This window comes from Hyla sarda, chromosome 2 (assembly GCF_029499605.1).
Source record: "Hyla sarda isolate aHylSar1 chromosome 2, aHylSar1.hap1, whole genome shotgun sequence".
In the NCBI taxonomy this organism is placed as follows: domain Eukaryota; kingdom Metazoa; phylum Chordata; class Amphibia; order Anura; family Hylidae; genus Hyla; species Hyla sarda.
The window spans coordinates 445,409,078-445,433,764 of NC_079190.1; the positions used below are offsets into that span (position 1 = coordinate 445,409,078).

Here is a 24,687-nt window from a genome sequence, read left to right on the forward strand (position 1 = left end):
TCGTGAGGGGTTAGGATGAGAGCCTCCTGCGCTGCTGGAAGCCGCAACAGGTGGGTGCTGCAGCCGAGCGACGGGACCCCTGCGATCGGACATCTTATCCCCTATCCTTTCAATAGGGGATAAGATGTCTAGGAGCAGAGTACCCCTTTAAGGTAGCATTAAAGTGATGGCAGGCTTCCTTTAAAAAGAACAAGTGAGTGCCCTGATCATATACCTTCTTACAGATTCTAAATATTACCTCCCGTTCCTAAGATATAAAGGTTTATAGTTTGTTTGACAATTCAGGGAATCAGTCATAGGGGTTTGAATTCAATTTTAGTAATGGAAGTATCAGGTGGTGGTCATGATTATACAGTCAGGGGTGTGTGAATGTTGTACCTTGAGGGGAGTGTATATCTAATACACACCCTGACTGTATAATGCCACCCATCACCTCATCACTCCCATTACTAAAATTAAGTTCACACCCATCAAACCGATTCCCTGACGTGTCAGTCCAATTATAAAGCCTTATATGTAAGGAACAGGAGGACTATTAATAAACTGTAAACAGGTGTGGTATTAGGACCCCTTAAGCTATTTATGGATAACACACTCTCATGGTCCACTGTAAGACTATGTGCAAAGTTGCTTTATATTTTTTATTTTACTTCCATTGGAGAGAGAAAAGAAATGTGCTTGTAAAATGGCCATAGCCTTTAACTTCACCATACATACAGTAATTACTTACTTGTGCATGCCATGGCCGGTGGGTCTTTTTCTGCTCGGAAGTAGCCTTTTTCACACTGGCAGACCGTTGTGGCCTCTACATATGTGAAGCTATGCGGAGGACATTTGGAGCACTTGATATTTCCAGCAAACGCCTTGTAGAATCCAGGCCGACATGCTGCAAGGAAAGCACAAGACAATCCAGTCAATGATTTCCTTTTGCCTTCACCGCTCAATTCATTTGTCATTCAACTGTGAGAGTGAGGATTCCCGCGTACACGCTGTGTATAAGCTCCCTCTGACCGCAGGCCAGTCACTCAGACTAAAGCATTAGATTGTAAATCCTCAAAGACAGAACTTCATTACGTCGGTTTTCCTGGACTGACAGTGACAATAGGTAATTATTAAAATTTTAATTCTGTTATTGGGCCCAGCAAACTCATATTTGGGATTGGATTTACATAGCCCCATTCTGTATATACTTGTGTTTTTCATGACATACAGGACAAGTAATAGAGCTAGGCCTTATCATTGTGCACAGAGGCATGAACATGTACTACTGCTCGTGTAATAATGGAACTACTGTCTGACATCCGAATAACAGAAACCATTCAAGGCTAATAAACCAAAGAAACAAAACCACAGAAACCTGTCAATTCTGACAGCTCTTAAAAAAACTAAAGCAAAAATAGTAACACAAGAAGTTATACTCAATGGGCACATATGTCATTGTTGGACAGGGTTTGTGGGCCTTAAAGGGGTACTCCGGTGAAAAACTTTTTTCTTTTAAATCAACTGATGGCAGGAAGTTAAACATATTTGTAAATTACTTCTACTAAAAAATCTTAATCCTTCCTGTACTTATTAGCTGCTGAATACTACAGAGGAAATTATTTTCTTTTTGGAATGCTCTCTGATGACATCACGAGCACAGTTCTCTCTGCTGACGTTATTATAATAATAATAACACTTTATTTATTGTTGTCCTTAATGGGATTTGAACCCAAGTCATCACAGCATTGCAAGGCAGCAGTGCTAACCACTGAGCCACCATGCTGCCCTTAGCATACATCTGCTATGCATCTGCTATGCATCAGCTATGCATCTGCTATGCATGGTTGCTAAAATGGACAGAGATGTCAGCAGAGAGCACTGTGCTCGTGATGTCATCAGTGTTCCAAAAAGAAAGGAATTTCCTCTGTAGCATTCAGCAGCTAATAAGTACTGGAAGGATTAAGATTTTTTAATAGAAGTAATTTACAAATATGTTTAACTTTCTGCCACCAGTTGATTTAAAAGAAAAAAGGTTTCCACCGGAGTACCCCTTTAAGAGACAAAGCTTAGTGCATCAATGTGTGATGAGTGTTGGTCCAACCACTGGGAACTGATCAGTAGATCTACTTTCCTTTATATCTCCAAAAAAGCATCTCTCTTGTCAATTCAGAGTTCCCCTGACTGATACGTGTATGGAGAAAAGGAATATTCTTCAGCTGTCAATGTAAGGTGTCCCGTAAGCAATACAAACTGTATTTACATGAGTTTCTGGCTTTAGGAGTATTGCATATGATCCAATCATTGAGTATATGTATTCCCACCCTACCTGCCCGAGGGGTGCTTTGAAAATCGCAATCTTGACAAGAAAAGAAGTAAAAACATTTAAAAGATGCCATTTTTTTTATAGTTCTCAATGCAAAAATAAAGGGAACCTGTCACCAGTTTTGATGTTACCTGAACTGTGGGCAGCATGAGACACGGACAGGCGTTCTCTGTACAATGATGTAGAATCCCTCTGAAACACTGCAGCATTTTAGAGGAATCATAGCAATAATACTGGGTGAAAATGGGCACCATCTTGCAAACAGGGACTAAGCTAGTGTTTCCTTGTGCCCAGTTCCTGTCTCCTATACCCTTCTGTTGGACCCCCTGAATTGTGACCTTTGGCTATTCTGACCGTACACCTGTGCTACCTGCCCTGACCTCAGATTTGGACTGCCCTTGATTATTACTGCCCTTGCAGGTACTGTGTTCAGAACGTCAATGTTTGTTTATTTTTACTTGCTATTTTTGATCAGTTCCTGCCACTGGATTCCATGCTAGGATAATAGGCAAAAATGCGGTCGACCACGTTTTTGCCTGCGGTCGGGAAACCGCATACGGCCGAAAACGAAGCCGACCGGAGGCTGTGGTTCACTCCGGTCGGCTCATAGACATACATTAAATACGGTTCCCGAATATGGCTGAGTGCGGGTGCCACAATTAAGCCCCGCCTCCCTCCTCCCAGCCGTATACGGGAACCGTATTTAACAAAACGTGGTGTGAACCCAGCCTTACAACCAAAGAGCTGTCCGAGGTGGGACTATTTGCAAATGGAAGAAACACAAAAAACCAGTCAATCTCCCTTGGTCAATGGTCCATACATGATCTCACCTCGTGGATGATCAACGGAACGGTGAGTAATCAGCCCAGAACTACATGGGAGGATGTTATCAATGATCTCAAGGCAACTGGGACCAAAGTCACCAAGAAAACACACACTACACCATGACTGACTGAAATCCCGGAGGGTCCCCTGCTCAAGTAAGGACATGTACAGGCCTGTCTAAAGTTTAGCATGAACATTTGAATAATTCAAATAAACCAGCCAGTAAAATAATAAACTGATCATTTCTTTGTCAGTTTGATAAATCAGCAGGGGTTCACAAAATGTTTTCCTTTCCTCTATGTATCATACACTCATCTGCAGGGAGGGATATACCTATAGGCACGGTATGTTTATGCCAATTTGAAGCCCTGGAGAAGGCATCTGCTAAGGGATCATTTACATATGATTGTACTAAACAGTAAGTATTCATATATAAATGATATATAAAAGATGCAGAATTTACATGTTAACAAGGCACACACAGTACTGTGTGAGCGCAAGGAGCACCCTTAGGGAGATAACACCATATAACATGACTACATTACGGTCAAATTGCAACATTTTCTTCTTATCCTACACTAAAAGCCCCAATTGTATTATAACTCTGCAACCCCTATTGCTACTCCATTGATTTTGATAACAACAATAACATGCATACGACTTCCATTTACACATAAGACTCTATCAAAGCAATTTTTGTGTAAAAACCTCCCAGTCGAGCTCTTAGCAACTCACCGAGCCTATGGTACCTCTTGTGTTAATGTTCCTATACGATTCCATTAGGAAATCCTAGTTGTATGAAAGGAATGAAGAGCAGCTCTCACAGTAATATCTGCTACTCGAAGACAATCATGAATCCCCCCGAAGGATTACATGGTTTTAAGGCTAATCCCCGAATATGTTGCACATTCCGTTGTATTATTGCAAATAAAACCAATTGCATTTTACAAGGAATGGACCGTTTCTATGAGAGTAAGCCTTCAGAAATCCCAGCACTTCACTATAAGTCTCCCCATTGAGACCGCTACTCAATAGCTCAGATCTGATCAATAGCTGGCCTGGAAATGGCGTTTACTGTCAATAATTCCTCAGCAGTAATGTTAATTTAATTACCCTAGTATTATGGTCTATAGCTTTATTAGCCATACAATAAAATTTCTGCAAGATTATATTGGGACTGTAAAAAAGGCGATCATTTTAACTTCAGATTTCCACCCCATACCAACGTGAAAGTGGGGCTTTGTTTTGCAGGCACTGTTGTGGTTATATTAGGGAACTGCAAATCTATAATACAGATGGGTCCTTCTTTACCTTTCCTCATGGCTTAACATATCCCAACATGAGTGTCACAGGACTAGCTTAGAAAAAAAAGAATATGATTTTGCAATACTCTGTCAGAAGAGGTTTATTATTTAAATGTGTTCAAATATGTTAACACAGTGGAAAATGTACACAATACATGTTGTGACCTGCAAGTTGCCTCGATCAGAGGTGTACCTTAAGGCTCCTGGGCCCCAGTGCAAAATTCCCTCCAGGGCACACACCTACCATGTGCAATTCATAAGACAAGAGTTGGCAGGTGGCATATAGGTCTTTGAGGCCCCTCAGGCATCCGTGCCAAGTTTGACTGCTACCTCTGCATCCTCTCAAGTTACGTCCCTGGCCTTGACCTTGACCTGACTGTTGAAAGAAGCCAAGTAGGATGAGATTGGCATTGGTTTGCTGTCATGGTAAGTTATGGGTTGTAACACAATCCCATTAAAGGGGTACTCCAGAGGGATTTTTTGGATTAATTGGAGCCAGAAAATTATACAGATATGTAAATAACTTCTATTTCAAATATCAATCCTTTCAGTACTTATCAGCTGCTGTATACTATAAAGGAAGTTGTGTAGTTCTTTCCAGTCTGACCACAGTGCTCTCTGCTGCCACCTCAGAAACTGTCCAGAGCAGAAAAGATTTGCTATGGGGATTTACTGCTGCAGAGAGCACTTGGGTCAGACTGGAAAGAGCTACACAACTTTCTCTAAAGCATACAGCAGCTGATAACTGGAAGACTTAAGATTTTTAAATAGAAGTAATTTACAAATCTGTATAAGTTTATGGAACCAGTTGATTTGAAAAAAAAAGTTTTTTCCCTCCGGAGTACCCCTTTCACTTTCATTAGCTGCAATCCAGACCAACACTGCGGCTGTATTACGGGTGTTGCAGTCAACCTAACCATGCAGCTATAGTCTAAGGACCAATGCTTCAAGTAACAAGAATACATTTTATAGAAGACACATATTAGGTAATTCCCTATTAAATCACATATTATAGCCAGAGCGTAAACTTCCCCTGATATATATTCATTTGTCCCAGATTCTAATTTGTTAGGGTGACCTTTGCTGAAAATAGAAATATACCACATATACGGTACGCCATCCATAGCTAACCGGCACGTCATAAGAAATGCTACACATTAAATCTGATCGTAAAATAAATATATGAAACCAATCACATAAAAATAAATGAACAAGATTAAAGTCAAACTAAGAGAAATATTGAAGCAGGTGCCGCTCTCGTAAACTGATGGCACATGACAAATTGCAAATCACAGTGAAGTATGTCTCAAATCCTCCATAAGAAATCATGGCAAATCCTGAAATCCATAGGATTATGGTAGAAAAAATATTCACTTGACATGTGGTATGGGACTGGGCATAGATAACTGTGCGTCAAGCCGGAGAGTTGTGGGCTCCTCTTGCAATAAAAATGTAAATACTCAGCGACGTGAGATGCAATATGTCTTGGTATGAGGTCAGACAGGAATCGGGAACAGGCGTTAATGGAACCACAATTATGGTGTAATATGGGAAACATAACAGGGGATGGAGAAGACATAGGGAAGAAGGTGGCACTTACTATGCTAATGACAAGGATGGAGCGGAGAGATATTGCTGGCATTCAAAATACATTGCTCCTGCTAGAACAGTGTTTCCGTACCAAAGTGCCTCAGGCTGCCACAAAACTACAACTCCGAGCATGGCCGGACAGCCGTTGGCTGTCCGGCTATGCTCGGAGTTGTAGTTTTGCGACAGCTGGAGGCTCACTGGTTGGGAAACACAATGAAGTTAGAAGCTTAATTCTTAAAGGGGAACTCTGAATTAAAATTTTAGGGGATCACATTTAAAGGCTATCTGCAGCCGAAAACAACTTATCCCATATCCACATGTCTGATCGCAGCAGGTCCGAACGCTGGGACCCCCCCCTGCGATCTCCTGCACGGGGCCATGGCTCTGCTATAGCTCTCCCATACAGGAGGCTTGCCGGGCGCAGCATGATGTCACGGCCGACACGCCTCCTCCATGTAGTTCTATAGGAGAGGCGGGGAGGCAGTGTTCGTGCCTCCCCACCTCTCCCATAGAACTGTATGGGGAGGGGGTGGGGAGGGGATGGGGAAGGGGGCATAACCGTGAACCTCTGTAGGTGGATGCTGCGTGCATTAGTGCTCTCACTGAGCACTAATGCGGGGGCCCCATTCAGGAGATCGCGGGGGTACCATCGGTCACATCCCCCACGATAAAACAGTTATCCTCTATCCTGTGGATAGTTGATAAGTTGTATAACGCTGGAGATGTCCTTTAAGGCCATGAACATACACTCTGTATAGCTGCATACAGACTTTGTCTATGTATGTATTGTAGACACCATGTGCTGCCCTATAGTACATAGGCATTTGATGGAGCACACCACCAATTTTTGTTCCCATAACAATCCATAATATAACTGTGGGCCTGAGCCTTTATAGCAATTCATAGAAACATAGGGTGCGTCGGCATATAAGAACCAGTCTGCCCAATATTCTGTATACTATGAATAGTCCCTGGCCCCATTTTTTATGAAGGGTAACCTTATGCCTATCCCATAGATGCTTAAACTCCTTCACTGTATTTGCAGCGACCACTTCTGCAGGAAGGCTATTCCATGCCTCCACTACTCTCTCAGTAAAGTAATACTTCCTGATATTACTGCAGAAACCTTTGCCCCTGTAATATAAAATTGCGTCCTCTTAGATTTTTTTGTAGTTTTTCTGCCGCATGGCGTTTTTTCGTCCAAAAAATACTGCGGCCAGATGGTAGCTGTAAATCAATGAGAAATCGCTAAATTCTTTTTCCACTTTGCGTTTTTCAGTTTGGCGTTTTGTTAATCCTTTTGGCGTTTTTCACTCTTTTTTAGCTCCTTGGCGGTTTTGCAAAGTCGCAGTATGTTGAGCCAATAGCATTTTTTCCCTGAAATTGTGGCGTTTTTCTCCCATAGAAGTCTATGGGAGTGAAAAAACGCCAAGAAAAACGACATGTGGGTTTTAACTTTGGCGTTTTTGCGGGTGTTTTTTATTCTTTTTTGGACTTTAGCGATCCAGAAAAAGTGATGAAGATACCTTTTTTAATCAAATTTCATAGGGTACCATTAAAAAAAAAAAATAAAGATACAGTGGAGAAGGAAAAAGTTATATCCAACAAAATGTATCTTTTTTTATAACAACATTTTTATAAATTTTTAAAACAGGGATCAATTTATGTGGGTAGGCAGGGACCATGATGGGAGTAGTAGTACCTATACTAATTGACAGATCACCTGGGTCTGTTGTGATTCTTCTGTATAATGTATAGATGCAGCGGGCTGCTCTTCTATTTCCCTCAGAGAGCTGTGATTGGCCAGATGATTCCAGCCAATCACAGCTCTCTGTGGGAAATATGAATATGTGTATATATATATATATATATATATATATATATATATATATATATATATGTGTATACGTCAGTACAGGGGACCATAGAAGAGTGGTCGGCCGCATTTATACATTATACAGGGGGATAACAGCTGGTGTCAGGAGTGACATTCACTGTGATCTTTACTTAACTGCAGGTACTACTGCTCCCAACATGGAGCACACTCTGCTCCATGCTGGGAGCTGTAGTACCTGCATTATTAGACAGGTCACAACAGGTGTCAGAAGTTACACTCGCTGTGATCTGTCTATTAATGCAGGTACTGCAGCTCCCAGCATGGAGCAGAGTGTGCTCCATGTTGGGTGTAGTAGTACCTGCAATTAAGGACAGATCACAGCGGGTATCACTCCTGACATCCGCTGTGATCGTCCTATCTATTGCAGAGATGTGGAGCGGCTCTATATACCGCTCGCATCTCTGCACTATACTCCGGTCAGTGACATGAATAGAACATCACTCATTCATATTTCCCTCAAAGAGTGGGGATTGGCTGCAACCATCCGGCCAATCACCACTCTGGGCAGAAAATATGAATGAGTGATGTTCTGTTCACATCACTGGCCGGAGTATAGCGCAGAGATGCGAGTGCTGTATAGAGCCTCTCCACATTTCTGCTATATTATGGACGATCGTATCGGGTGTCAGGACTGACACCCAGGGCGATATGTCTATTAGTAAGGTACTACTACTCCCCTCATGGAACAGTCTGTTCCATGTTGGGAGTAGTAGTACTACCTAAAAAATGTAAAAAAAAATTAGAAAAAAAAGTGAAACACACACACGCTTTATTAAAAATGTATTAAAAGGTTGTTATAAAAAAAATATATATTTCATTAAATATTTTTTTTTTCCATCACTACTGCATCATTTTTTTTTTTTTTTTTTTTGGTACCCAACAAATTTTGGGTACCAAAAAAAAAAAAAAAAAAAAAAACGCCGAAGGGGCCAAAAATGAAATTTCCACTCAAATGCAAAAAACGACAGAAAAAAACGCTGGAAAATGCTGTGGTGTTTTTTCTGGCATTTTTTTCTCGCGTTTTTTTGGGCCACAAGTAGAAACTTAGCCTTACTGTGTTGATTCCCTTTATGTATTTAAAAGTTTCTATAATATTCCCTCTGTCTCATCTTTCTTCTATACATGTTTAACCTTTCCTTAGTTTTATCCTGCAATCCCTGTACCAGTTTAGTGTCTTCTTTGAACTCTCTCTAGAGTATCTATATCCTTTTGAAGATCAGGCCTCCAGTACTGCGCACAATACTCCAAATGAGGTCTCACCAGTGCAGCGGCATGAGCACTTTCCTCTCTACTGCTAAGACCTCTCCTTATACACCAAAGCATTCTGAAAGCATTTCCTGCTGCTCTATGACATTGTCTGCCTTCTTAAAGTGGTACTCCGGTGGAAAACTTTTTTTTTTTTTATCAACTGGTGCCAGAAAGTTAAACAGATTTGTAAATTACTTCTATTAAAAAATCTTAATCCTTCCAGTACTTATTAGCTGCTGAATACTACAGAGGGAAATATTTTCTGTTTGGAACACAGAGCTCTATGCTGACATCATGACCACAGTGCTCTCTGCTGAAATCTCTATCCATTTTTAGGAACTGTCCAGAGAAGCATATGTTTACTATCCTTTCATCACAGAATTGCCAGTGTAGAATTAATGGCCTATATGTCTCCACACGTCTTTATGACACTCTCCTCGAGGATAAACATTACCCCTTTGGTCTCACAGTACAAATATTAAACTGTTTAATAATAATCTGATGATACAGCAACAAAACAATGCAAAGTGATGTCACAGTAAAGGAACAATAAATAAGGTAATAGGAATATGATCCAATGTTTTTTTTCACATCATCCATTGTTATTACGAACTGCACATCACCCCGGTGGAGTTGCTGGACTCTCAGCAGGTGCTATGCCTTTTACCTAATAGTGACACCAGTGGTTAAATATATTCTTTGCATGCACTGGAATAATATACTAATACCAGGACCTCCAGAAATGGTGCAAGAGTACTCAGATTTATCAGATATTATAAATAATCTTTTATGGCAATATTATTCACCATTACTACAACCAAAGAGATATTTCCAACAGGTTGGATCAGTCGTAGCACTGTCATCACTTTACTGCCGGAGCTGAGCACCTCATATCTGTTCTAAGGTTTTATCTATCACCCATTCGCTCCCTGCTGTTCTCCAGCAATGATACTGAATCATACTGATACATTGTACTAGCTAAATATAATGCATATGTAATGTCATCAATATACACTAGAAAGTAAGAAATACATTGTTCCTTTTCTAGACAGAGTTTAGCAGGTTCACCTTTTCTTGTGCTACAATGGATTTTTTTCTTTTACACTTTGTAAGACACAACCTGATCTTATGTCTATATTGTGATGGAAAAAAAGATATCCTTCCATTTCAGACAGCCGCACAGTGGGTGCCCAAAGCTCAGCTGGTAGCTGGCAACTGTGCTGGGTAGACAGCGCCGGTAAAGCTGCTAAAAATTATAGGGTGTAATGTACCAAATAAAAATACCTTTTTATTCCACTTTTGGAACATGAACCATTTTAGGTGTTAGGTCTTCACTCTAAATTAGTCAAAGTCTATTTTTACTTCTTCGGGAAAAAGAAAAGACATGTTTGATTTGAGGCCTCAGAATAATAAGATAAATGTTATATATATGTATATATATATATATATATATATATATATATCATAGTATATTGTTACTGCATCAACTTACCCACAGTATAGCATTGTAACAGTCTGGTTTGAATTTAAAGATACGTCCTTTCTTTGCCAAGTTCATAGCTATAGTAACGTGGTGTTTGACTGTCAATGATAAATGGACTACATGACTTTGCTAATATTCCCATGTGGTGAGGTAAACAATAAAGGGCAACTAAAGCTGTTTTAGGATACTTTATTACAGAAGAGAAGAAACAGGTATAGGAGAGGTGGTTTAAAAATAAAAAAAAATATTAAATGAATATATACTGTATATATATGTAAAAGTGACGAGGTAGTGCTCTGTCAACCAGGTACATAAAAAGTGCACAAGGATGTGATCTATCGCAAGTTCTTGTACTAAAAGAGAGGGGTCCCTGCTTACCTTCCATTCACAATTGCTACGCAACACCCCCCCCCCCCCCCTTGCGGAACTTAGGGAGGCCCAAAATTGGTTTCAGAATCAACCGAAGCACACAAGAGCTGGTTGGCCTTTCTGTAAATAGGAATTTTGCAGAGAGGTGAGGAACCTGATGATCGCACACATCCCATAGACCACTAGTAGGGACATCCCAAAAGGGCACCGCACCACTGAAGAAACCTTGTGAAACACCACCTGTAAAGTTAACACACAGGGAACAAAAATAAATAAAATGATGTGCGATGTGTAATACATGAAGGAGCATAGGAGAATCACAATGGACATGTAAATCATGTGACATATGCCATTGTGCATGGGAACTATGAAATTCCAAGTACAGCATGTCATCCACACAGCCTGGAAGCACATAATCCCATGGGTACACACACTTACAAAAACTATGGATTTTTTTAAATACAGCCATATAATTTCCCCTCAGAGATTGTTATCAGTCACATCAATCTGAGTCTGTAATAGGGTTAATTTTTTATTGCAGACATACACACACACACACACACACACACAAAATGTTTTTCCTTGAGAATAGTGTTATAAAAACTTGTGGAGACTTATAGGCTGTTCATGCTCCACTAGGAATCCTAGAAAGAAGGATATGTAAAGCAACTCTCTGAAGCCACCTTTTGGAGGGAGCTTTGCCTTCATGTCAGTGTCCGACTCCTCAAGGAGAAACATTAAACCCTTTGGTCCCATGACAACTAGCCTCTCTGCCGCCAGTCAGCACATTGCTCTGTACTGACGAAGGGCAACAATCCCATAACAACTGTCTACAAATGGTTAAAACTTCTGGGAAGTTTCTAGCTTGGCTACTTAAAGGGATACTACACCCCAAGACATCTTATCCCCTTTCCAAAGGATAGGGGACAAGATGTCTGATTACGGAGGTCTCCAGTAGCGATCTCCCTGCTGCACCCAGCGTTCGTTTAGAGCGTCGGGTGCAGCGCCAGAGGCTTGTGATGTCACGGCCGTGCCCCGCTTGTGACGTCACGACCACGCCCCCTTAATGCAAGTCGATGGGTGGGGGTGTGACTTGCATTGAGGGGGCATGGCCGTAACATCATGAGTGGAACCTAACCGTGACTTCACGAGCCTCCGCCCCATGTTGCCAGTAATCCAGCAAGGAGCGAAGTTCGCTTCGTGCACCAGATGTCTGGAGTGCCGCAGCCGAGATCGCGGGAGTCCCCAGTGGCGGAACCCCCACGATCAGACATCTTATCCCCTATCCTTTGGAAAGGGGATAAGATGCCTAGGGGCGAAGTACCCTTTAAATTACCAATCATGTTCTCAAGGCCTTCTCAAGAAGCCGCAGGCTGACTTAAAGGTAAAGTTTGATTTTGAGAATGTTTGGGAACCTGCTTTGTTCTGGTCATATTTTTGGCGGTGATAAAGCAAGTAATAGTCTGAGGTCTGTCAAGCTTGTTTTCAATTATTTGGGACAGTGTTCAAATAATTTATACATTTATTATTATTATTCTGTTTGTTACACCCTTAAAGGGGTACTCTGCTGCTCAGCGTTTGGAACAAACTGTTCCGAACACTGAGCAGCGGAGAACCCCTTTAACGAGGAATCAGGTTCGCGCAGCGTTGCCTCCTATTGATTGTAATTGATGTTACTGTTGTACTCTTTGGGGGGGGGGGGGGGGGGGATTTAAGACCAGTGTTTCATAGCCCATGCCCTGTAAGTTTGTAAGTTGTGCTAGATTTATTCAGAGGAGCATGCATTTGAAGCTGCCATATAAATTTCGGCCAACTCTGAGCTGATGCAGAATTCAACAGCAATTTATACCTGTTAGCAGGTGTATATTGAAGAAATTTGGCATGCCGGGAAAAGCTCTGCCTCTTTAGCGCTAAGCACTGCCCTGTGAGCGTGGCACGGGGCTTTGCACATTTTTTTTTTTTTTTGCAACACTGCACTAGGCACAAACATGTGTCTTTCTCTCGCAGTTCCCCAAAAAAAGACATGGGTGCAACCCATAAATGTAAAGAATTTACTGAGAAACTGCAAAGAAAGATTATGACAGAACGGGATGATTCACCAAATAGCAATCTCTGGGAAATTGTTACTGCATACTGTGTGACATTATTTTTGTTTTCATACATATATTTCACCGCGTTCTCCCAGAAGACAGTGCTGATATACTGAACCTTCATGTTTAGAATACAGTATAAATTTAAGATAACAATGAACTGTAGTCGTAAATCACATCAGGGGGTTCTGGCTGTGTATTTAACAAGAATCCTTATCCTCCTCCAAAAACTAAACCTAAAAATGAAAACTTCGCTCAACCAAGTTCTACCATACAGGAGTCTGGGAGGCTGGTACCAGTGGTGCTGTATGCCATGGTGTATTACAATGCCCTTATCTTGCCGCTTCTTTCCCATTTTCCCCCTTGTATATACACAATTGCTAAGAAGATCCTGGAAAAGGCAAATGGTAAGCTTCAGTTTCAATCTTTTCATTGCTGAATATGGTACTGTTTACATAGCACTGTGGGGTCCATTGGGGTTTCATCCTGGTACCTGCCATTCTGGCAGCAATAATAGTGCATCATGCTATATGATTCTTGCTGGTTAAATGGAGGACCATAAGTCATTGGGGTGGTACCTGGTGTCTTCTCCTTACCCTACTGGCCTTGATAGATCTCTCCTTATACCCAAACAGAGAGATCTATAAGTCAAGGACGATAGGGCGGGGAGAATCTCCCAATGACTTTCCCAATGTCTTGTGGTTCAGATATGACAATGATGACAGGTTCGCTTTAAGGAAGGAGAGGCCTTCGCCTAGGTAGTAGTATGGTCTTGGAAACCCACAACAAACACATTATTCAACATTATTCAACAGATTTGGCACAGCCATACATTACATGATAACCCATTTATTTTAATGTAAGCCATCTAATATTGCAATGAGTATCTGGGCAAAACCTTCCCCAACAATATTTGTTGATTTCCTGGGGGTCTACGCAGTGGTAACCTGTGGTCCTTTTGCCCAAGGGTGCTGCCTCCATCTGCCAACCATATCCACTTTCAACTGTATTGTAAAATGCATTGATGTTTTGTATACACTAGGCATTCCAATAAGATTGCATCATAAATAGACCATCAAGGCAAGTGACTGGCTCCAAAGTCTTCTGCTAGACCTTTTGGGGCCCACAACTGTGTCAGAGATTGGGTACGCCAGATAACTGGTGGTTTACTTCAACCTGTTGGCATGGGGCAGATCTACAGAAATTAGTTATTTGTCAGACCAATTTAAAAAACCTACAATATGAACTCCTTTGCACATGTAACTCAGGCCAGACACATATGTAGCAGCATTATCTAGACGTGTTATTGCACCAAGTCTGACTATTAACGCTGTTACCTTTGTATTTGCAAAGACTTGAATAAGAGGTAAAGTCCTTATGTGAATGGTGCCTACCTTTGTTCCCCTGTAATCATTGCTTTGCCAAACAATAATTTGCCAGAAGTGAATAGAATAAGTAAACTAAAATGAAATAAATCTTCCCTCTTTTATTAATTTCTGAGTTTTTGTAAACTTAAAGGCTGAGTTTATATATTTTACTCAAGGAGATTAAACATTTAATTTAGTAGATGTCTGAATTTTCTTAATTACCTCCTTCTGATATTCCACATTTTAAGGTGCATCTAATAAAAACCTTCAGAATCTATTAAAAGAAATGCATCATAGTTTCAATTACAACTTCTCAGCAGGTGTCCATTGGGTTTATTTATGAACTCACACATATCTGCTCCTAGATAGTAAAGTCTCTGAATCCATTATGATGATGATGGAAAAGGAGACATTCACCTTTGGACAACCCCTGCTACCCCCTCAGAATATTTAAGGGGATGCAATTACAAATGACCTATCTATGTTAATGTATTCATCCAGTTATGAAGCTAAAATTCTAGAAAAATGTGCATGTATTTATAGCCTATATAGTGATATTACTGATAATCTTCTTTACTAACAGCTGTTGCTTGGGGTCCATTGTTGAGCCCCCCTCATTTACATGAAATAGAAGGTGAGACTTTGGACCTATTGTCTTCTGGGGTCTCCAGATAGATTTGTCCATCCTTAAACCTATCCCATCTGGATCCTATACTCTTAAACATTGAGGGAGATAATTAAATGTACCTGTGCTGAAAATATGGTGTTATTTGTGAAGAATAAAAAATGTTTTATTTACCACATTTGTGTGTTAGGCACTTTTTGGCACTCTTGCAACACGCTTGACAAAAGGGTGCCAGACCAATACTGGCACAAGATACCGAACAAGATACTCTGTGTGAAAATAGCCTTAGACTTTCTAGTGTAAGTTTACACTGTCTAAGAATTAGACTTTTTTTTTAAATAATTATATCCTCCGTTATACTTATAATCATTTTTAAATGATATCTACTCTATCTATCTATCTTTCTGTTTATATGTACTATATTAACACAGGGCTTTTTTTTAAAATAAAAATTACCACTAAGTGTCCCCATGCCATCCAGAACATAATTCTGCCCAGCTGCAGCATCATCATTGTCCCAGCTGAAGCACAGGCTGGGACAAAGTCCAGGAAGTGAGGGTGGGACTAGCACTCGTCTGTTCTCACTCCTGTCCTATCTGTAAACAGAGATGAGGGGGCTACAGAGCAGCCTTTAGTATTTGGTTGAAGAGACCCAGCACAGCACAGCAGACCCCGGGGGAAAATTAAAGCATGGTGAGTGAGGGCAAAAGACCGAAACACCCCCTTTAAACAAAGGATGGAAAACCAAGTGAGCAACAAATAGAAGGTATTTGCAAGGTAAATATAGGTGCTGGACACATCAAATTTATATGTACATGATCAGGATTACAAGCCCTCCTATTAGGTAGTAGCCCCCAGTATCTAGTTATTTAGGTATTCCCCCCCCCCCCCAAATCAGGTAGATGTTTCAGGTAGCAAGGTAGATAGCCAGGGAATACTTGCAATAGGTAATCCACCCCCTTACATTAAATAGATAGTAGATAGCTATGGAATCCCTCTCCCATTAGATTGCCCAGGTGGGTAGACAGCTTGCAGATGCCCCAGATAGTTAGGTAGACAGGTAGGTAAATTTCTAGGAGATGGCCCAGGTAGGTAGAAAGATATCTGGCAGATGCCTTAGATAGTTATCTACTAAACTACCAGGTAAGTATGTCAATAGCTAGTAGATACCCCAAGTAGGTAAGTAAATAGCTAATAGATGCCACAGGTAAGTAGATAGTAGATGCTCCAGGTAGGTTAGATAGCTAATTGATGTCCTAGATAGATAGATAGATTGATAGATAGTAGATGCCTCAGTTAGGAGGGTAGATAACTAGTAGTTTCCCCAGATAGGTAGGTAGGTAGATACCCCCAATTATGTAGTTGCCCAGAATAGCCCCCCTAAAAAAATCCCACTCACCTTCCCTCTGAGACCTCTTCCTCCATCTGGTCAAGGATCCGGCGAAAGACTTCTCCTGCAAGCCATGTGCAATGAAATGACATCATCAAGCGCAGCTTGAAGCATAAGTGCCTCACCACTGTGTTAAAGTACAAGAGCATGGATTTCTTTTTTCTGCTCCTGTACAATTCTGTGAGTGGTGATGCTTACATTGTATGCATCACATCACTCATTTATCTTCTTTAGGGGGCTGTGATGTTCCAGTCGGACAGGGAAGCAGGCTTAAGGGGCAGGTACTTAAGCCCCCAGTAATGACTGGGCCCTGGGCAGCTGTCCCATCTGCCCTGTATTAAAAACAGCCCTGTATAAACAGCTATATGTTTTACAAAAACAGTAATACATTTTCACATTACGCTATTAAACTACAGGCTATCTGTATATTTAAGTCACCTATTGACTTTGTAGAGAAGCCTAGATGTTGTACAAATTAACTGAATTTATATTAAGGTAGTGAATCTCCATTTGCATGATAAGCCGCATTATCCAACGCATTAAGCATCTGTGCATATAAACACTTCTCATTAACGCAATAAGGTGATAAGAAGTCATGAGACTGAACAATCTTTACTATCCCATCCTATATGTTATATCAGGCTTACAATGCAGCCAATTTCCCCAAGTATATTAAGGTCTCCCCTTAGGGCTGTATTTAACAGGTAAGGAGCCAAGGCAAAGACAGCATTGGAAAAAATTAATTCTGTGAAATTAAATTTACATATTCTTCTGCTGTATAATATTCATCTGTTTTTCTATAATGAGTCATAGAGACTTGGAATCTCTTAAAGGAAAACTGTCAGCCTGTTCACCCACACTAAACCCAATACATTGCGTTATAGTGTGAGTAAACAGGAGACTGGTGAGGGGTCACTTACTTATATATTTCCAGTAGGTCCGGAGATATGTTCCCCAGAAGATCCACTGCTAAATTCAGTGAATCGCGCACAGGGACGGGGCTCCACCCACTCAATTTACATATTTATTGTCTGTGACTCCACTTCACTAGGATGTGGAGTCACACACAATGAATGTGTAAATTGAATGGGCGCAGCCCCGTCCCTGTGCGCGATTCACTGAATTCAGCAGAGGATCTTCTGAAGGACATATCTCAGGACCTACTGGACATATAAAAGTAAGTGACCCCTGATTGGACTGCTGTTCACCCACACTATAACCCAGTTTATTGGGTTTAGTGTGGGTGAACAGGCTGACAGTTTTCCTTTAATTCTCCAAAAATGCCTACACACTGTAAACAATGATAGAAATTAGTCAAAAGTGCATTATAAATATATACAAGGGTGTACGTGCCAAAGTGGAGGACCTTGAAGAGAGGGGACCAAGCTCTAGTTGGTCTCATTACTTTTTCTATTGGGAAGAAACTGTGATATACAGTACATTCAGATAGTGGCCTCAAACAATGAATGCATCTAAAAACCTTGAACCTTGAGTTCTTTATTGGTACAACTTGCACCAGAATTCTTTCATGTTTTCTATGCTTAATAACTTCAGCTTCCTGATGCTACTGCTACTACTACCACCAGGCACCTGGCTGGTGCTACCTGTATTGGGCCTGGGTAAATGGGTGGTGCTCTCAGTGCTGGTACTGGTAACAACAGGGGATATTTATCAAATCCTGTCCAGAGGAGAAATTGCCGAGTTGCCCATAGCAACCAATCAGATCAATTCTTTCATTTTTTTTTTTCGAAAAGGCCTCTGAAAAATGAAAGAAGCAATCTGATCGGTTGCTATGCAACTTTTCCTCTGGACAGGTTTTGATAAATCTCACCAACATGCTTACTGGACATGGCAGAGGTGCTCTTTGCTTCACCCTGTCCTTGTCCAACCATTCCTTTACCAGGCATAGGTTTATTTATTTTATTTTTTTACTGAAAAATAATTAGATATTCTTTTATTTTTTATTTCATTTTTTTTTTTTGGGGGGGGGGGGGTGGGGGGGGGGGATTTGTAACTCACCAACTTGTTAAGTGGTGCAAAAACTGTTTGTTAAACCTAGCTAGAAACCCAGTTAGCACTATATTTGTATAAAGCCAGAAAATACTGGTAACATGGTGTAGCAGGCCCAGTGCGTCTTTGTACTCTGCCATTTTTACTTCACTAAGAAAGAATAAAGAGGTTCACACTGGGATGCTGGGTGTTTATTCTTGTACGTGGTGTAACAGGCCCAGTAAACTTCTACTCTCATCATCACTACAAATGTGTTTTTTGTTATACCCAGGTCGAAATGCTCTGCATTTGGTTAAACCAATAGATTACAGGTAAAACACAGGTCAATGCAGTTTACATTGCTTTCCTCCACTTGCTTTGTATTGCAGTGTGACAGTTTTCTGGGATCAGTAGTTCTACAGTAAGTTGTTTTGTGCACTATTCACTGCTAAGCTTTCTCTCCAAGATTGCGGCTGCAACGCAGTGCAAAGAGTTTATCAGTTTCTTAATGAAATCCAGAAATCATCTCAGTGTTCAAACATCCTCATCCTATGCTGAAATGGTGCCAAAATGCCATGTGTTCCTCATCTCTTCTCCTACAATAGAGCTGTTACCAGGGTTACACAAAGTTCTAATGTTCGGCGGACCTCATTTTAACCAAAGTTCTAAGGGTATGGCATGCTCATCTTTGTTGACTATGGTCATTTTGAAATAAAGGATAATGATCATGTGTCACCTGATCACCTATGTACAGTATATCTAGCTTTACTGGCACAGTGTTTGTAAAGGAATACCTATGTATAACATTCTGCATCTTATCTAGGAGTAAAAACTGGTATTCCTTTTTATAAGCACCATTATCACTTGTTTTTTTTTTTATTACAGTGTAATTTTAGTAGCTCAAGGACATTTATAACACATCGGAACAGCAATGGATCCACTTTAGGGGATTGTAGAGACTGGAGATGGCTGATTAAGTGCAATTAAATTGAGCAGTACCTCCACTCTGGCCGCCTACATGCACTCTCCTAGCAGAAACAGGAATCTGTCTTTGTTTCATTGTAGGAAACACTGGGAAAAAATGACTAATAAGAACCTTGGTTTACTGTACATTAGTATACATGTTACAAGTGTCCGGACTAATGGACATGTTTTCCTCTGATGTGTATAATAAATGCAGTCAGATGGAGACACAAATTGATGTTATACATAAAAGAGCTAATAATTTATATACTTGACATTCGTAGCTTTACAATTTTATCTAGGGAAATATGTTAGATGGCCAGTCAGGCAATATTATATCACTGCAATAAATATACATGGCCCTTCATTTCATTACAGACTTGTCACCTGGAGGAGGCCATTTTTTGGCCTAAAATAATATGCATTGGCTAAGTTAAAGAAGTACTGTGGTGTAAGAAAATGTATCCCCTATCCGAAGGGTAGGGGATAAGTATCTTATGGCTTATGTCCCCTGCGATCTCCTGAACGGTGCCCGGCTCTTCCCAGAGCCGTGTCAACCACAGCAGAAAGCGGTGACCAAAACACACCATTGTCCTACACCACAGAATACACTATTTTGGACTTTGGAATTTTTTTGTGCGCACGCCATTGACCGTGCAATTTAACATATATTTATTTAGTTCGGACATTTTCGCACGCGGCGATACCACATGTTTATTTTTATTTATACAATTTTTTTATGGGAAAAGGGGGGTGATTCAAACTTTTAATAGGGAAGGGGTTAAATGACCTTTGTTAACTTTTTTTTTCACTTTTTTTTTGCAGTGTTATAGCTCTCATAGGGATCTATAACACTGCACACACTGATCCCCTATGCTGATCCCTGCAATGCCATAGCTTTGCAGGGATCAGTCAGATAGGGGCTCGATTGCTCAAGCCTGTAGCTCAGGCTTGGAGCAATCAATCCCTGATCAGCCCGACTGAACTGTCGGGAACCGTTTACTTTCGTTTTCAGATGCGGCGGTCAACTTTGATCGCCGTGTCTGAAGGGTTAACAGCGCGGTCAACAACGATCGATGCCGCGTGCTGTAAGCCCAGAGTCCCAGCTATCGTTAGCAGCTGGGACCGACCCGGAGTGATACGGGGTCACGGCGTGACCCGTTTTTCACACCGGGCCCGGGCTTAGGGCGCAAAGGTGCTTAAGAGGTTAAAAATCTTAATCCTTCCAGTACTTATCAGCTGTTGTATACTTCCTGTACTTATCAGCTGTTGTATGCTGTAAGGAAGTTATTTTCTTTTGGAATTTCCTTTCTGTCTGACCACAGTGCTCTCTGCTGACACGTCTGTCTAATTTAGTAGGAGCAAATCCCCATAGCAAACCTATCCTGCTACGAACAGTTCCTAAAATGGACAGAGGTGTCAGCAGAGAGAACAGTGGTAAGACTGAAAGGAAATTCAAAAAGAGAATAACTTCCTCTTGAGCATACGACTGCTGATAAGTACTGGAAGGATTAAGATTTTTAAATAGAAGTAATTTACAAATATGTTTAACTTTCTGGCACCAGTTGATTTTTTAAAAAAAATTGCCAGGGGAGTACCCCTTTAAGTCCAATGGGATTCTGCTGCACCGTGCAGAATTTCGGCTGCAGAAATTAAAATGTTGAATTGCGCTAAAAGAATGAACACATTCAAAGCTATCTTTTTCTTGCTGCTACATTATAAGTCTGTAGGCAGAAAGACAAAAAATATCTCTGTGATATGTCAGTAGTTTTGTTTTAAATGACAGGGACACTTTAAGCAATGTTCACATGGCATAACGTGCGGATTGTCCATCCAGAGAACAGGGTCGGACATTCCGCACATTTTAAAAATCCGGCGGTTGCTAGGACTGCTGTGAAATGCGCCATCTCATAGACGGTAATACATTTCCAAGCGAAATCCGCAAAAAGAATAAACATGTCTATACCTTTGCGGACACTGGGATTGGGATTTCTGTGGCAGAAACATCCTTCAAGAAAATGTTACCATGTGAAGAGTGCAGCAAAATCCAATTGAAATCAATGGGTCCTTGCTTCAGTGAAATGTGTAGAATTCCGCACAGACATTCCGTTGTGTGAACATAACTCAAAGTGTTTGGTTCTCATCTCAAACCTTGACTGGAGCATGTCAGTCTGAATATAAAGTAGATGACCACCCACATAATGGAAAGGTTTCTGAAGAACAAAAGAAAGGAAGCTGTGATCACATACGTCCATGTTTCCCAACCAGGGTGTCCCCAGCTGTTGCAAACCTACAACTCCAAGTATTCCCGGACAGCTGAAGGCTGGAGCCACCCTGGTTGCTAAACACTGACCTATGTGGATCTTTCAGGTAAAATTAAAGGGGTACTCCACTGCCCCAGAGTCCGGAAAATTTTGTTCCGAATGCTGGGTGCGGGCTGCAGGGGTTGTGACATTACGGCTACGCCCCTTGTGATGTCAGGCTGCTCCCCCTCAATGCAAGTGTATGGGAGAGGGCGTGGCAACTGCCATGCCCTTTTCTATAGACTTGCATTGAGGGGGTGTGGCGTGACATCACAAGGGGCGTAGCCGTGACGTCACAACCCCTGCAGCCCACACCCAGAGTTTGGAATAAAATGCTCCTTATGCTGGGGCAGTGGAGTACCCCTTTAAGAGCACATCTGTGCTGGAAATTCGTTCTTGAGCAGGGTTTGTTCATGAAAAACAAACAATAACTGAACAGTCACAGACACCACCGAATCTCTCACTGACTTTTAGAGTAGGCTAACGTATATGTGAATTTATTAGATTTGTCCATTTATTAATTTGGCACGTGGATGAATGTGTATGTGAACTCTAACAGCAGGGAAAGTAACACTTTCACATGCAAAATGGCACTTACATCAGACAATCCTTTCCTTCCTATATTCATTTAGTGCTGGATATAGTGAAATATTTCTGACAGGCGATAGGAAACACTAAGAGCCACGGTTTAATGACAGCGATGAAAAACATGCTGAATATGCAGCTCCCTCAGAAGTCATTAAGACGTCAACTGCAAGTCTTATAAACTAGGGAATAAAACTAAACAAACATGGAAAATGGATAAAACAATTGATATTAATTTAGGCGGCAAATTCTCCTCTATTCCTAATTGCAGATATAGCACATTAAGGTTGGCCGTGTTCACACGTGTAGGTTTTTAATTGTAATTATTGAATTCAAAGCCAGCAATAGATCATAAATGGAGGACACATCTTTTTTGATCCATTCCTGGCTTTGCGTTCAATAATTGCAATAAAAACTGTGTGAACATAAAAACAGCTGAAAATAATGTTGACAATAAGACTCAAAAACCACATTTTCAATTCTTTATCTGTTCACATTAGAGATGACCGGTAAGTTTAATGTGCATTGTGGGTAAATTGTTTGAAGGACTTATAAGGGATTACATACAGGAATACATAGGGGATAATTGTATTATAAGTGATAGCCAGCATGGGTTTACTAAGGATAGAAGTTGTCAAACCAATCTAATTTGCTTTTATGAAGAGGTGAGTAGAAGCCTTGACAGAGGAATGGCTGTGGATATAGTGTTTCTGGATTTTGCCAAAGCGTTTGATACTGTCCCTCACAGATGTCTGACAGGTAAGTTAAGGTCCTTGGGCTTGGAAACTTTAGTTTGTAACTGGATTGAACACTGGCTCATGGATCGTACCCAGAGAGTGGTGGTCAATGATTCGTACTCTGGTTGGTCCCCGGTAATTAGTGGTGTACCCCAAGGTTCTGTACTGGGACCGCTGTTGTTTAATTTATTTATCAATGATATAGAGGATGGTATTAACAGCTCTTTTTCTACCTTTGCAGATGACACCAAGCTTTGTAGCACGGTACAGTCTATAGAGGATGTCTATAGGTTACAAGATGACTTGGATAGACTAAGTGTCTGGGCCACTTGGCAAATGAGGTTCAATGTGGATAAATGTAAAGTTATGCATCTGGGTACTAATAACATGCATGCGTCGTATGTCTTAGGGGGGATTAAACTGGCAGAGTCACTGGTAGAGAAGGATCTGGGTGTACTTGTAGATCACAGACTACAGAATAGCATGCAATGCCAGGCTGCTGCTTCCAAAGCCAGCAGAATATTGTCATGTATCAAAAGAGGTATGGACTCAAGGGACAGGGACATAATACTCCCCCTTTATTAAGCATTGGTACGGCCTCACCTGGAATATGCTGTTCAGTTTTGGGCACCAGTCCATAAAAGGGACACTGTGGAGCTGGAAAGGGTGCAGAGACGCGCGACTAAACTAATATGGGGCATGGAACATCTTAGCTATGAGGAGCGATTAAAGGAGTTATAATTGTTTAGTCTTGAGAAGAGACGTTTAAGGGGGGATATGATAAATGTATATAAGTATATTAATAGCCCATACAAAAAATATGGAGAAAGACTGTTCCATGTTAAACCCCACCCAAAGGACGAGGGGGCACTCCCTCCGTCTGGAGAAGAAAAAGTTTAGTCTCAAGGGGCGACACGCCTTCTTTACCATGAGAACTGTGAACTTATGGAACAGTCTACCTCAGGAACTGGTCACAGCAGGAAAAATTAACCACTTTAAAACAGGATTAGATACATTCCTGGAACAAAATAACATTAATGCTTATGAAGAAATATAAAATCCCATCCCTTCCCCAATATCGCGCCACACCCCCTTCAATTCCCTGGTTGAACTTGATGGACATATGTCTTTTTTCGACCGTACTAACTATGTCACTATGTCACTATGACGGAATTTTTTGAAAAAATTGCTTTGGCCGATTGGCTGAATTTTCCCAAAAATGTGTTGCGTTAAGAATTTATTTGCGGTGAATCGCTATTAAAAACAGCTATTTCTGGGCTACAGAGAGCCTTAATAGGGGCGTAGAACACTTTGTCTTGTCCTAACAATACAGAAATGTAGGTGCACTACTGTGGTAGATGTATACAATGACATTGGCTAATCCCTCAACACTGATGTTAAAATTGAGACATTCGCCAGTGTATCCTTATATTAAGGACACACCAGAGCCCGCACACCAACGCCAAGGTTTCTCAGATGGCACGGGACCTAACGCTAACCTACCTGTGCGTAATAAGCAAAAACCAGGGGCCAGTGGGCAATTACAGCAGCACTAGGTCGACATGTAGCCTGCTCCCAGTTCCCTCCAGCGTGACTAAGCACATATACAATGGAAGG

General features: G+C 41.0%; 1 protein-coding gene across 2 annotated transcripts in view; it reads right to left on the reverse strand.

Moving 5' to 3' along the window:
• Positions 1 to 24,687, reverse strand: part of EPHA6 (EPH receptor A6) — a 1,030,110-nt gene that overhangs the window by 532,063 nt on the left and 473,360 nt on the right. For both annotated transcript variants that reach the window (XM_056559324.1, XM_056559326.1), the window contains exon 4: positions 731 to 886. In XM_056559324.1, coding sequence (XP_056415299.1) covers positions 731 to 886 — 156 coding nt within the window. The remainder of the gene's footprint in view (positions 1 to 730; positions 887 to 24,687) is intronic.